This window comes from Euphorbia lathyris, chromosome 1 (assembly GCF_963576675.1).
Source record: "Euphorbia lathyris chromosome 1, ddEupLath1.1, whole genome shotgun sequence".
NCBI classification, from domain to species: Eukaryota; Viridiplantae; Streptophyta; class Magnoliopsida; order Malpighiales; family Euphorbiaceae; genus Euphorbia; species Euphorbia lathyris.
Genome location: NC_088910.1, coordinates 24,425,169 through 24,440,646, shown reverse-complemented (window position 1 = coordinate 24,440,646; position 15,478 = coordinate 24,425,169). Strand labels below are relative to the sequence as shown.

Below are 15,478 nucleotides of genomic sequence, written 5' to 3'. Positions count from 1 at the left end.
AAGGTCCCTGACCCATTTAGCTAACTGATGGGCCGGTTCATTACCTTCACGATGAATAAAAATAAAAGCACATGATGCAAAACCTGTACTAAAAGAAAGAACATCCTCATACAAAAGACTCAGAGTAGAAGTAGGTAGACGAATACCCAATAGAGTGTGAATAACAGATTGAGCATCAGACTCGATGTAAACATGAGGAAAAAAACAATCCTGAGCCATAATCGCTTGAAGTTCAGTCTCTTCCACAAGTCACACAGTTTAATCGGAATACCAGCCGAGGCAAGGATTCGACCCTCCTCATCCCGCGCTATTAACCCAACCCTTGCAATATAGCCATTATTCCCAATTGAAGTATCACAATTAATTTTTGTAACGCCTCGTGGGGGAGGATGCCATATTTTATAAGGGTCAAAGGCCATAGCAGTAAGAATTGGGTTAATTTTTGTAACGCCTTATGGGGGAGGATGTCATATTTCATATTCCACAAACTGTAATATGAAACGGATGAAGTATCTTATAACCATCGTCTTATTTTGATACATTATCCCTTAAAAAAAAAAGGAAGGATACAATGTTACATTTTTCTAGGTTAAGGATATATCTATATTGACAAAAATAAAAAAAGTTTCAAAAGTAATAAATTTAGACGTTATCATATTCTTATTCAATTGATGGGTTGGTTTGTTGTCACAAATTTAGGATATAGATACTGTCGTAAATAATAATTTTATTGTATGCAATGAAGCATATCAATTTTGACTAATGTGTTGTGTTTTTCTAATTGCGGAAAAGTTGGACAAGTCTTGCATATGATATTTAAATAAATGTATTTTTGCAGTGCTGTCATAATAATCAGATTTTGTGATATTTAATTTATAAATTATAACAGCAAGAGTCTTGGCTGCTAGCAGGCTTTTCTCTTCATTTCTTTTTCTTATTATTATTATGTTTTTCTTTCAAAGTTAGTTATGAAATTATACGTTTTATTGAATTTCCCAGGCTTGTTCTGGGCACATTCTCGGCAGGCAGGCTTCTGAATTTTCCATTATCACTGACCTATTTTTAATGAGAATAAATTTGTATATACCCCGTATTCTTATATGGATTTCTAAAATAATGTAGCACAACAAATTCATCTTAACTAAATATTTAGAAAAGTATATAAATACACATTTATAAAATATCGAAATAAAGTATTAATATAGTAGAATAAAATCTAATGAAATTACAAAGAAATAAACACTTTGATAAAATATGAAGGTTTATATATATATAATTGGAAAGAATAGCAGTTATTCAAGAATTTAAATAACTAGCGTCATAGACAGATGGATTCATGGGATGGCGTTGGAAATAGAGAAAATTTAAGAAAAAAAACACATTAAAAAATAAGGCTCGGTTGTGTCGATATTTGAAACTCGTAATAATTTTTTTTTTTTTTGCAGCGTTACATGAAATCTATGTTAACATTAATTTGTATAGGTTTTGTATGTGTGAGATTGTAGCGAAGGTTTTTTTTATTAAGCAAATAGTATAATGCGCTATTAACAAAACAAATATTGACACGTGACCAAGGTTTATGCAACCACCTAGAAACGTATATAAAATTGAAATGTACGTCCATTATAATGAAGACCAAAGAGGAATCAGTTTAGGACGTCATACGGAACCTCACATCTCCATAGCATTAGTTGACGTTGACTGCCTGTAATCCACAAAACCCTCGTTGATGCTCTGACCAATCTCAGAAAAATGCACCTCCATACTTTGAAGCTTTGGAAACTTTTAGGCTACTTCCACTAGTTGGTCCGCAGACAAGGATGAGCCTTGCTCCTAAACATTGGGGTTTTGTTTCTTGTTAGTAAAGACATGTACTGTGGATTATAGACTTTCGGGGAGAGCCACCTTTTTTCCTTTCCATTGAGCTCTATAGAAGATCTTGCTTTCTATTGATTTTGTCTCTTTGGACCGTGACCTTAAAAATGTTAGAGGAGGCTTGATCAACAATGACAAGATTTTATGGATTACAAGAATTTTTTTTTCTCAACACTTCAACAATAAAATAAAAGAGAATAAAAAAAAAAGATAAACTTACTCATATCAATGCACAAGTCACCATGACACTTGGACTAATGAGAGAAGAGTTCTAAAATCACTCTGGAATATGTCACTAATTTCACGGTTAGAACCAAGAAAGACAGTTTTGGTAAGATACAAATTGTCCCTATTAGAACGGACATTCACCATTCAGAAGTAACACGTGTCCATGGATGGAGCTAGGGTGTACACTTCAACCGACCACCAATTTACCCCAGCACTCTATAAATAGATAAGATATCGCACAACTAAAGTATAAACACACCTTCTCTGCTAATTATACTCAATTGCTCTGTGCTCACACTTTCTATACTCTACTAACTTTAGTATCGGAGTGGGGCCATCGATCCCAACCTCTCATTGATCACTTTTTCTATCTTATCTCACACATCAAAGAAATAACAAATACTAGAGCACTATTCTTAAATTTACTAATATCACTTGACTAGTATAGATATTACCTCGTATCAAATGTGAGGATAAATTCAATCATGACCATTCAATTTTGTCATTTACTAATATAGAAGTGTCTAAGGATTTCAAAATGATTGTGTACGATATCAAAATAAAAAATCCAATTATTAAAGTTAATACAACTATATTCACACGACACTACATTTTTTATTTTCTAAATTAAAATATTTCTCTACTAACTAAATAATTAACATTTGAACGATTTTAAAATTAAAAAATTAAAAGGGATTAAAATATTACTTTTATCAATTCAATAATAGAAGAAAAAATATTAATAGAAAAACTGAATGAATTTTCGATTTAAAAATTGGATGATGATAAATGTAGTATATGTCATCAATCATGGTGAAAACTCAAAACCGGAGCATAGGCACCGCACCTTCAAGGAAACACAAACTCCGAAACCAAAAATTTCATAGTTTATTCCAAATTGTAGGGTAAATTACATCCATGAACACTGAACTTTATCATTTTAACATTTTAACACTGAACTTCAATTCTTAACGGTATGATCAGTAAATTTTATATTTTTTAACACTAGTGGTCACTCAATACCTCAAAACGAACGTTGACGGTCTCAAAATAAAAAATTCGAAGAGTTAATGATATTCTAAGAAACTTTAATTCTTGAAAATTTTCGTTTTGAGGTCATTTAGATATTGTCTGGTTAAGAGAGAGAAAGTAAAATTTTGGAGAGAGAAAATTCAAAAAAAAATGTGATTTTGGAAAATAAAAAATGTAGTTTCATGGTAAATGTCGTTCTGAACAACTTTAATTATTGAATATTTTCATTTTAAGATTGTTAACTGTCATTTTGAGGAGTTAGTTAAAATTGAGTGGTCATCGATTTTAAAAAATATAAATTTCAATGATCATACCGTTAAGAATTGAAGTTTAATGGTAATAATGTTAAAATGGGTAAAGTTTAGTGGCCATATGTGTAATCTACCCCCAAATTGTACTTGACAACAACAGTTTCATACACTAAAATACAAATCTACAATAATTTAAAAAAAGAAGAAAAATCCAAGAGTTCGTCGTTTTGAGACTACTTCTCTCTACACCCACAGATACATCACCTTCCGCCATATCTATCACATACCTGTCCCCACTTGCTTCATGGCCGCTTTTAAGTTTTAAAAACTCACAAATATTTGCTTAATTATTTCCTACTACCATCCTAGGAAGGAAGGAAGTCTTCCTCATCAAACTTATTTTATCCTTTAAACCTTATTTTATTCAATTAGCAGAGCTGTTTCCATCAATTATATATATCATCATCAGCATAATCTAATACACAAGTCAATTCAATCCTATACCACCACTTGCATCACCTAACCTTCTTTTCTTGTTTTGGTCTTTAACATTTCCACAATCCATAACATAAACCTTCTTCCTTTTCACATTTAGGATCAACACCAGTAGAAATGTCCAGGAAAATAGCAAATTCTCCTTATTTCAATTTAAGACTAAGATTTCACAGATTAAATACCAATCACAATTTTTGACACTATCTCTGTGTCTCTAGCTATGGATGTTTTCATGAAAGAGGTGTTTATTACTTTGGCAATCATACTTCTTATGAATCCTTGCCAAGGCCTGTGTGTAGATACTGAAAGCCAAGCTCTTCTTCGGTTCAAGCAAGATCTTATTGATCCGGAAAACAAACTATTGTCATGGAATACTACAGCAGAATCAGATTGCTGCAAATGGGAAGGAATAGTCTGCAACAACGTAACCAGCCGTGTCGAAGAGCTTAACCTTGGCGGTTCGAGTTTACGAGGTAATGTGACTGCTTCTTTGCTTGATTTGAAGCATCTGACTCACCTGGACTTAAGCAACAATGCTTTCGGAGGGATTTCGATTCCGAATTTCATTGGTTCTATGTTGAACTTGACTTATCTTGAGATTTCTGAAGCAGGATTTCAGGGATTCATTCCTAGTGATCTTGGAAATCTTTCTCGTTTGAGCTACCTTGGTGTTAGAGGTCCTTGTTATGCTCCGGATAGAATGTTATTCGTCGAAAATCTCCGTTGGATTTCGAATCTATCTTCACTTGTTCATTTAGATTTAAGTTGTGTTGATTTGAGTGCTGATTCTGAATGGTTACTCAGGATAAACAGTCTCCCTTTTTTGTTAGAGTTGTACTTATCCGACTGTAATCTTGATCTTATTCCTCCTCTATCTACTGCCAATTTCACCTCTCTTTCTGTTCTTGACATGTCATTCAATAATTTTGGCACTTTGGTACCTGAATGGATTCCTACTCTGAGTAATCTCACTTCCCTTGATCTGCATTTCAATGGTTTTCGAGGCACGATTCCTTGTGGTTTTTCGAACTTGACATCTCTTAAAACACTTGATCTTTCCTTCAACAATCTCGTGTCTCCCTTACCGAGTTGTTTGTTTACTCTCAATGGCCTTCGTTCGATGAACTTAGGAGCAAATCGTTTCACGGGTCCGATTCCACCTGAGTTTCAGAACATGACAGGTCTAAGAATACTTGATTTGTCCCAAATTGACTTGGGGGATTCTGTCATACCTGATTGGCTCTACGGTTTATCGAATCTCGAGTCTCTCAGCCTCAAACAAGCTCATTTGAAAGGTGAAATATCAAGTGCTATACAAAACATGACTTCTCTGGTAGGACTTGATCTGTCAGCTAATGAGCTTGAAGGAACAATTCCACAAACCATTGGAAGTCTTTGCAATTTGAAAGCTATCAAACTTGGGTACAACAAGCTTAGTGGAGAGATTTCAGAAGCTCTTGAAAGCCTCACCGGATGCCTTTCGGATTCCTTAGAGATACTAAAGTTGGATGCAAACAAGTTTTCAGGCCATATGACTGAAAAACTTGGAATGCTGAGAAATCTCCGTGTCATTTCGATATGGGCGAATTCGATTTCAGGTCCAATTCCTGACTCTATAGGAGGATTGCTATCTTTGACAACAATAGACTTTAGAGACAATCAGATGAATGGAACTCTTCCTGTCGGTGTCGGGAATCTATCAAACCTGGAAATACTTTACGTTTCTCGTAACAAGCTGGAGGGAGTTATCACTGACCTTCACTTGGCAAAACTCCACAAGCTGAAAGGCTTACGAGCTTCGCATAGCCGTTTTGTTTTCAGAACAAGTCCAGGATGGGTTCCTCCTTTTCGCCTCAACGATCTGCAGATCAGAAACTGGGATTTGGGATCAAAATTCCCAATGTGGGTTCAATCCCAAGACTATTTTGCGTATCTTGATCTATCTAACACTGGAATTTCAGATACTATTCCTGATTGGTTTTGGAATCTTACTTCTTTTGTTTATTATTTGAACATTTCTCACAACCAAATCCATGGTCAACTTCCAAGTACTCTGACATTCTTATCAGGTGATCCTATAATATACCTGAGAAACAACCGATTCCAGGGTCCGTTACCTCGCATATCAGAAAGGGTAACTGAACTAGATCTTTCCAGGAACTCGTTTTCTGGGACCCTTTCTAACTTCCTGTGTAATACAACAGCTTCAGAAAATGGCCTGAAAATTGTTCATCTTGAAGAAAACAATTTGTCTGGTGAAATTCCTGACTGCTGGATGTATTGGAAGTCTCTCAGAGTTATTAATATGGGTAGCAATAATCTGACAGGCGAAATACCGAGTTCCATGGGGCACTTAACCCGGCTATTGTCATTGCACTTGCGGAACAATAGCCTTTCTGGTGTAATTCCAGCTTCTCTGAAGAACTGCACAGAGGTATTTATTCTTGAGCTTGGGATAAACAATCTCGTCGGGAACATACCAGCGTGGTTCGGAAGCAGCCTTCGAAATCTGAAAGTTCTTACTCTTCCTTGGAATAATATGGATGGTGAAATTCCTTCAGACTTCTGTGAACTCACTTCTCTTCAACTCTTGGACCTTGGAAATAACAAATTTTCAGGACAGATTCCGCACTGTTTCAATAATCTCAAAGCCATGGCGACAGTACAAAATCCGAGCTTCCAAATTACATATCTGTCTTCCTACAATGAGATTTTGGATGATGCATTTGCAGTGACAAAAGGAAGAGAAGTTAAGTATGATACCCTTTTAACAATGGTAACTAGTATGGACATTTCAAACAACAAGTTCTCAGGGGAAATTCCGGAGGAATTAACAGCTCTTCTCGGGCTCAGGTTCTTGAATTTGTCAGGAAATCATTTGACAGGAGAAATTCCAAAGAATATCGGTCTGATGAAAGAGTTAGAATCAGTTGATCTATCAGAAAACCAACTATCAGGAACAATTCCTCCAAGCATGTCAGGCATGAATTTCCTGAGTTTCTTAAATCTGTCCTATAATAACTTGTCAGGCGAAATTCCATCAAGCACGCAGCTCCAAAGTCTCGACGCTTCCACCTACATTGGAAACAATCTGTGCGGACCTCCGCTTACAAAAGATTGCTCTCCCGATAAAAGTTCGGTGAACAATGACAATGAAGCAGATGAAGAAAGTGACGAAACAATAATTCAAGAGTATCTTGTCAGCTCGATCCTCGGTTTTGTGGTTGGTTTCTGGGGCATTCTGGGCCCGATACTTTTCGTGTCGAAATGGAGACGTGTTTATTTTCGTATTCTAGATAAAACAGCAGGTAGGATATGCAGCATGTTTGGCTAATAATTTTCCTACCAATGTTGCATTTATACATCCGGATTTGTAAATTACATGAACATAGTGAAGTTGAAACTTTTGCACATATATAAATGAAAAATCAGAAGCTATATATGGTGATGAAATCCAAATACAGAAAGTACAAGAAACTAGAGAAGGGTTACATTAAAACCCCTTGGAAACGAAATTATAAAAAAAAAAAAAAAAGATGCTGAAAACATGTGATTAGTGATAAAATATGAATTGAAGAGGGCAGATAATGAAAGAAGAGAAAGGATTACAAGAGAGCAAATTAAAGTGCTCGAGCTTTTATAATGTCAAAGCTCATTTCGCTAGGATCTGTTGCTTGCAACTCCACCTGAATTCCCTCTAGTTCCCTCTTGAATCTATCTTTGGAGCTTGCATAAACCATCTTCATTCTCACCCTTGATATTTCAGGGCACCTTTAAACATATATATGTATGAGAAAAGGGAGCAATTATACATGAATCCATAGTTATTAAAAGGCATACTAAAGCGCTAAGAGGGTGGTCGAGCCTAGACACGTGTCTGAGCAACACAAGGCGTACTAAAGCAAAATAATATATAAAGAGTGCAGTTACTACTTAACATCGACTAAAGTCTTCATTTGTGCATTTCTAAACTATTCAAAATAAAAGAGTGTTCTTTTTTAAAAAAAATTTAATTTCAGTCGTAAAATCATATAGATGGGACAGATGTGGGGTTAAAAATTTGAATTAAGGATCAAAATGATCCTTCAACTTGGCAATCAAGATCAATTTAGTCCAAATTGATTTTTAGGTATCAACTCAACATCTCAAGTTGTCAAATATTGACAAATTTGAAGGATAAAACAGATTGTATTCAAGTGAATTTGTCAAAATTTGGCAAGTTGAGAGCTAAGTTGAAATTTAAACTTTGATTTGGCCTTAGTTGGTCCTAACTCCAAATTTTAAAAGCCATTTTGATCTTTAATTCTAAATTTGCGTCTAAACTCAGGGGTCACAGAGGGTCCGTCCTCCCGACTCCAGGGAGAAAATATCGAAAATCATGTCTTACTTTATGTACTATCATAAAAGTTGCTTGGTCATGTTGTTATTTCCAGAATCTGTGACAAAATTGATATCACTGTGGAAATGACAACGAATTATCTGTAGCTGATTCTTATTTCCCATGTGTTTCTTACTAAATTTTGTCCATTGATAAGTATGAAATTAGAGGAAGAAATTAAGAAGGAAAAGAGTTAGTCTACCATGCGATGAAGAAGATTTTGCTTTTCTGGCAATTCTCGGCAGTGGTGAAGTCGAAATCAAAGACAGCATAGCGGCACTCATCAGCAGGGAGAGAATTAGTGAAATTCTCGTAAGTTTCCTCAGGAGTTCCGACCTTCTCTACAATAACTTGCTGAGCTTCAATCTTGAAGACAATGAATCGGTAGTTCCTCTTTGTTTTTAGTTCCGCAAACCTGAGCTTACAATCATCGTGCACAGCCATTCCAGATGCCGCATTCGCCTTTTTTCATTTTCATTTTCCATTTCGTGCATTTAACCAACAAAACAACATTCAGCAATCCTAATATAACTTATACACATTTTCTAATAGATTAATTAATCCCTAAATCATGTCATTATCAAAATATGAGGAACACAATGAGAAAAACATACCATGTTTGCAGCTGAAATAGGAGAGCCAGGGCCTAGGGCAGTGGAAATTGAAGAAGGAAAATGGAAAATGAAATTAAAGTGTAAATGTAAGTGAAGGAAAGGAAAGGATTAGAGGGATAGATCCTCAATTTTGGGGATACATTAATATTGAAATGTAAGAAAATTACGGGGAACAAGAGAATTTGTAGGAACAAAAACAAGGGTTGAGAATTCTTTGTGATTCCATAACTTCACCATGTCCACAACCCACTCTTTTCCCATTTAAGAATACCGAGAAACATTCCACATTTTAGATTGCTTTTTCAACCCTCTGTTTTCTATTTTTATGACAATCCAACTGCTTCTTATATATATACACACAAACAACGGTTTAAGCTGATCAGTACTCACTACATTAAACAAGCCAAGCCAACTACACAAACATTCTTCCACTGCTCTTATCAAACTCGTAGGTTTATTCATTAATCATCAAAGATTTATTCAGATTTAATCTAATTAGAATTAGATACGGTAATTATATACACGATACAATACAATACGAATCCAACACAAATTTAATGGATTAATGTTCTATTAAATAAGTCCTGGATCGTTCTTGGATTAACACGAGTTGACATACTAACTCAAAAATAATAGGAATATTCAAAACATATCAATATCTTTAATGGATATGTAAAATTACATGTCATTTGTAATCCTATTACACAAACCCAACATGAGTTTACTAAATATATTTTAGATCTAAATTTTGACTAGTCAGAGTTTAACTTGTTAGTCTAAAAATAAAATAAACATTTAGAAGTATTATTATATCTTCATTTATTTTTTAATATACAGTTTGTTGGAAATTAGGTTAAGGTATAGCAGCGGAAATATAAAAATTTTAACCTATTTCCATTTAACCACAAGATCCGTTAACCGTTATTTCATATAAAGAATGATAAGAAGAAATACCTTTTAGAAGTTCTATCTACCGTTGCAAACGAAATGCCCACAACTTCAAAAAAGATAGAAACTGTCTACCAATTTGCCCCTATCCGAAACAGACCTTCTAGACCTCCGAACGACAATCCCTTCGATGGAAACGTGGAAGAATATGTCTAGAAGCTCCTGTCCAAAAATCGCGACGATCCGACAGTTCAATCTCCGGGAATCCGCGAAATCGTGAACTGACCTGATGTAGGAGTAGTAAAATGAATTTCTCCCTTTTGTTTGTTTTTCTTCTTCGAGTTCCCAAACACGAAATAAAACACGGGAAGATTAATTTAGTATCAACCGTTGAATAGCAACCAAAGTAGATTGCCTCTAACTAATCAACACAAGATCAAGGATAAAAGAAATAGATGAAAATTAATTGATCAAACGAAGCCGTAGAGAAATCTCGTCCTCGAACTAGGGGTGTCGAATTTTCTCTCTCTTGGACTAGGTGAATTTCGAAAATCACAAGTAGGGTATGGCTTGCTTGGATTTCGAAAATCTCAAGGGAATGGGTATTTATAATCTCTTGTATCTAATCCCTAGTTAGATAGAATTAGGTTACTGAATAGGAATTTCATTCGGAATAGAATTCCTAATTATTATCTCACTATATATCTAATATATTAAGGATAATAATAATAACCTTATTGGATAATAATAGGAGTATATTAATCTAATTAAAACTCCTAACTTAATTATCTCTTAATTAATTTAATTCATATTCCTAATCTAATTTGGATTAACAAAATCAAATTAATTATTCATGTATATCACTACATGAATTTTGACCCCCTTATGTCCATGGGCCTTATAGGGCTCAATTGGGCTTCTATCAATTAATTAACATCTATCTCTCTTTTAGGTTCCAAGTCTTATGTGTGATCCATTAGGTTCTTATTACTTCTAGCCGTATGCAACGTTATTAAATTAATTTTCAAAGAATTATATTTAATCTTTGCATAACGGAATGATGTACAGAGTATGTGATTAGCAAGTCCGTAATCATTCCCCCAGAGCTATAAGAAGACATGTTGATTCTGTCGTTAACCTTTCCGTATTAGTTACAGTATAATTCGATCCTTTATCAACTACATCCTTGAACTGAATCTTATGACTATGGGTGATGTCAAGTCACATATAGCGAGACGTTCGTTTTACTTATACAGGCCGAGTCAACTCAAAAAGATAGGTTAAGTGAAATCTGTATTTCTTACTCTTAAGCTATCACCTTGCAAGGATTTAGAGTCGAGCCTTCCACAAGCGATCCATGGATGTATCTCCCATTTATCGGGAGTGATAAATGCTCAATCCAATATATAACGACTCCGCAATTACTTCCTGTGATACCCAACGTCTACTGTTCACACCCCAGAGTCATCTCTGTTAAGGATCGTGTTACACCAGAGTCAAAGCATCACATTCCGTAATCCAGAATACCAATTAATATTCCTTTGAGTCTGAGGATTAGTTATACCTATTAATACCAATGAGATGAACAGGTGACAAGGATGAATCTACCCATCCTGTTATCTCAAATCGGATCCCCAATCCTAATGAACAACGTTTCATCGGATCTATGTAACTGTCTAGATATCTGTATATATGAAGCTTGTGAGATCAGCTTTCTATCGGACAGAAGACATTGTTACATACAAGTCTCAACAGTGATATGTCAATCCCAAACATATCACTTGACTTGGGGTGGTTTTAAGTTTATCAGTTTACTATAAAGTTTTGTCTTACTTCATGCTTGTATGAACACTTTATAATCACTTTAAATAAACTTACGGATTTCCTTTTATTAGACTTTATTTAGTGCTTAAAAGGGATTGCCTTTATATAGTTATAAAACATATATCTCATTAAACAAATGATATAAAGAACAATTCATTTACATTAAGTTTGTATCCTAGAACAATTGTCTATAGGACACTAAACCCCAACATACTCCCACTTGGACTAAAGCCAATTTTCTAAAACTTATCCCAGTAGAAGTTAAATGACGATCATGTATTCTCTGGGTTAAAGGCTTTGTCAACGGATCTGCAACGTTGTCCTCTGTAGGTACTCTTTCTATTCTCACATCTCCTCTAGCCACAATCTCTCTAATGATGTGGTATCGCTTAAGGTAATGCTTGGATGCATTATGAGACTGTGGTTCCTTTGCTTGCGCAATGGCTCCATTGTTATCATAGTACAGTGTAATGGGATTGACAATGTCAGGCACCACACCTAGTTCTGTAATGAACTTTCTAATCCAAACCGCTTCCTTTGCTGCTTCTGCAGCTGCGATATACTCTGACTCGATCGTAGAGAAAGCTACGCTTCCCTGCTTGGAACTCTTCCAACTGACCGCGCCCCCATTCAAGATAAACAGGTATCCTGATTGGGATTTATAATCATTCTCATTTGTGAGATGACTTGCGTCTGAAAATCCTTCTATTTTCATATCACTTTCTCCGTACACTAGGAACATATCTTTAGTTCTTCTCAAGTACTTAAGAATGTTCTTGACGGCAATCCAATGCTCGTCTCCCGGATTCCCTTGGTAATGGTAACGACTCGTTACAGATAACGTGAACGCTACGTCAGGTCTAGTGCATAGCATAGCATACATAATCGAACCGATTGCGCTGGCGTACGGGACTACAGCCATGCGTCGTTTATCATCATCGGTTTTAGGACATTGATGATTGTTTAACTTTACTCCATGTAACATGGGTAAGTTACCTCGTTTCGATTCAAGCATGCTAAACCGATTTAGCACCTTTTCAATGTATGTAGCCTGTGAAAGACCAAGCAGTCTTCTCGATCTATCTCTATAGATCTTTATACCAAGTATATAAGCTGCTTCACCAAGGTCTTTCATTGAGAAGTTACCAGATAACCATACTTTCACTGACTGTAAGAGAGCAACTGTAGGTGCCGCGGCCTCGCTCGGGCGGACCGGGGGGTTGACACCGTTGACGACAGATGCTGTGATTGGCGCCGAAAGCAACCGATCGCGGAATCAAGCTGCTCGGCAGGGCCGGAGCTCGGAGTATGGAAGAGTCGCCACCCACGAATGGGAAAATGAACACCGATCCCTTGTGGGAGACCGGTGAGGGTTCGGGAAACTTAGGTACGAGCCGAGAAGGCTAGCTCCTCTCCGGAGAAAGGCTACTAGGCACCCCGACATCACCCGGTTATGAACCACCGGCCTCCTACTTAGCGTGTTAGGCGATAACGGACTAATCGTATATCTCTTTAAGTTTAAAATTCATTTGAAACATTTTCTTTCTCGCTTTGAAAACCGTTTTGAGCATGTTATTGAAAGCCATTTTAGTAAAGAATCACCCATTTTGCATGAATTTAAAGTATTTAGGAGAGGAAGAGGGAGATAGAAGAAAGAATTGATTTATTCACAGTGTGACTTATGCTTCAATTTACATATTAAATCTACACTAATCTCACTCCCCAAAAACGAGTTTATTTACATGGTTCATACCTTAATCGCCGTTGGAACAATTTAGGTACGTTTCAAAACCCCATTAATTTACATGATGTTCACTCGAATCGCCATTGGAACGACTCGAGCGTTTTGAAAATGTGAGATAAGAATCTTTAACCGGAAAAACGTGATTAAGCATACAAGTCCATTTATTTTTGTACAAAACCGTTTAGTTAGGAAAACGATTCAAAACTCTGTTATTTACAATGAAAACGATTTTAATTACAAGGTTCGCTTAATCCGCCATTGGAACGAATTAAGGTTTTAAAACGTGACGTTTAGGAAATGGTTTAAAATGATAAAAAAAAACCTTTTATTTACACTTTAGGAATATCTAGAAAAACTTTAATTTAAATAAGCAACTTGAACTCTCTTTTTGTGTTTTATTTTCCCTTTTTCACTCAATTAACCTTCATTTGAACATAATTACAACAATTAATGAATTAAACCCAAATTCACCCAACCAAAACACTTTCAAAACATATATATATATATATATATATATATATATATATAGGAAATTCAAAAGGAAAAGAAGAAATATATACATATGTATACATTTTTAGTAGAAATGGTAATTATACCTATAGATTAAAAATGAGGTAAAGAGTTCTACCAAAAAAAATGAGGTAAAGAGAATATATATATATATATTATGATTATTAATAGGTAAAAATAGTAATGAAAATAATACTAGATATAATACACTTTTATTTTAATTAAAAACATGTAAAAACAATGAACAAGGTTCATAAATAAGAAAATAACCTTTAACTCCAAATAGTTTTTACATAATGGGTTCATAGAAAATAACCTCCAAAATAGTTTTTTCTATTAAATGTGCTAAAATAATCAACTAAATATTTCTTAAATATTAATAAACCCCAAAAGTGATTAGAATAAAAAAGACTCAAGAATCATTTATCCTAAAATAGCTAAGTATATATACATATATTCAATTTAATAAAGGTAACTACTAAATATATGGATAATGAAAATAATTATTGTAACTATATATCATAAATAATGAAAAAGAGTAAAAATATATAAGTTATATAATATGATCCTATATAAATAAACGGGAAGATATAAGTGTATACTTTAACTAGCAAAATAGGAAAATAAAGTATATTATATATATATACAAATAATAGTAAAACGTATATTATATATATGTATATGAAATAACAGAAACGGAAAATATCAGATGAGTCCCTGCTTTTATAAAATAATATTATTTATATTAAGATGGAACAGCAGCGGCTTAAACGGGTTTTTGGAAATGCTAACGGATTTACTGACGGAAAGTCCGTCAGCAATATGCTTTTAGTGACAAAAAAAACGGAAAATCACAGAACAGTCCCTCAACATTCCAGATTTGATGCAAAACATTAGATCTACTATATACTATCGTTTTAGCCCCCAAACTATCCCAAATCGGGTCATGGTTTGTAACGGAGGATTCTAACACGACGTTTTATTGAAAATAATGGTTCAAAACATTTGTAAACACACGGATCTACGACATTTGGATCCCGAACTACCCTTAAATCGGGTCACGGTTCGTATTGGGATCCAAACGAAGTTTTTATTTCAAAACCAAAACCAAATACTTGTTTAAATGCAAAACCAAAAATTAACTTAACAAATCTAAACAATAAAAGTGTAAAAAACAAATAAATAAATAGATCTAAACAACAAAAATGCAATAAAGAATTAAATGGGTCTAGTTCCTCGGATTATTACCTCTTAATTGGTAACGGATTCCAAATCAAGTCGATTGATTAGTGTTTTAGAGTCGTTTTTGTGGATTTTTGAGAGAATTCGGGTTCGATCGAATTTGCCAGGGGTTCGGGTCTAATTTTCTCTCCCCCTTTATGCATTGGGCTCCATCCTATTTATAGGCATGGAGCCTTCACCATTAAGGTTTTTTTGACTTGGAGCCTAAGGATAGGCTCCAAGCAAAGCTAAATTAGCTTACTCTTGATTTGGAGCCAAGGGTAAGCTAATTTGGCTTAATGACTCATTATTATAATTATTATTATACTTATTATAATTATTATTATTTTTTTTTTTCTTTTTTTTTTAAAACAAAAAACAAAAAAAAATAAATGAACAATGCACTTGGCATTCGACC

The 15,478-nt window shown here is 34.7% G+C and overlaps 1 protein-coding gene across 1 annotated transcript; it reads right to left on the bottom strand.

Annotated features, from left to right (window-relative positions):
* Positions 1-7,273: 7,273 nt before the first annotated feature.
* On the bottom strand, positions 7,274-9,169 carry LOC136225575 (actin-depolymerizing factor 7-like). Its single transcript, XM_066013656.1, has 3 exons — positions 8,874-9,169; positions 8,462-8,721; positions 7,274-7,652 (listed from the first exon to the last, which is right to left on the bottom strand). The coding sequence occupies exons 1-3, from the start codon at positions 8,874-8,876 to the stop codon at positions 7,502-7,504; spliced, it is 414 nt and encodes a 137-aa protein (XP_065869728.1). The 5' UTR covers positions 8,877-9,169; the 3' UTR covers positions 7,274-7,501.
* Positions 9,170-15,478: the final 6,309 nt, after the last annotated feature.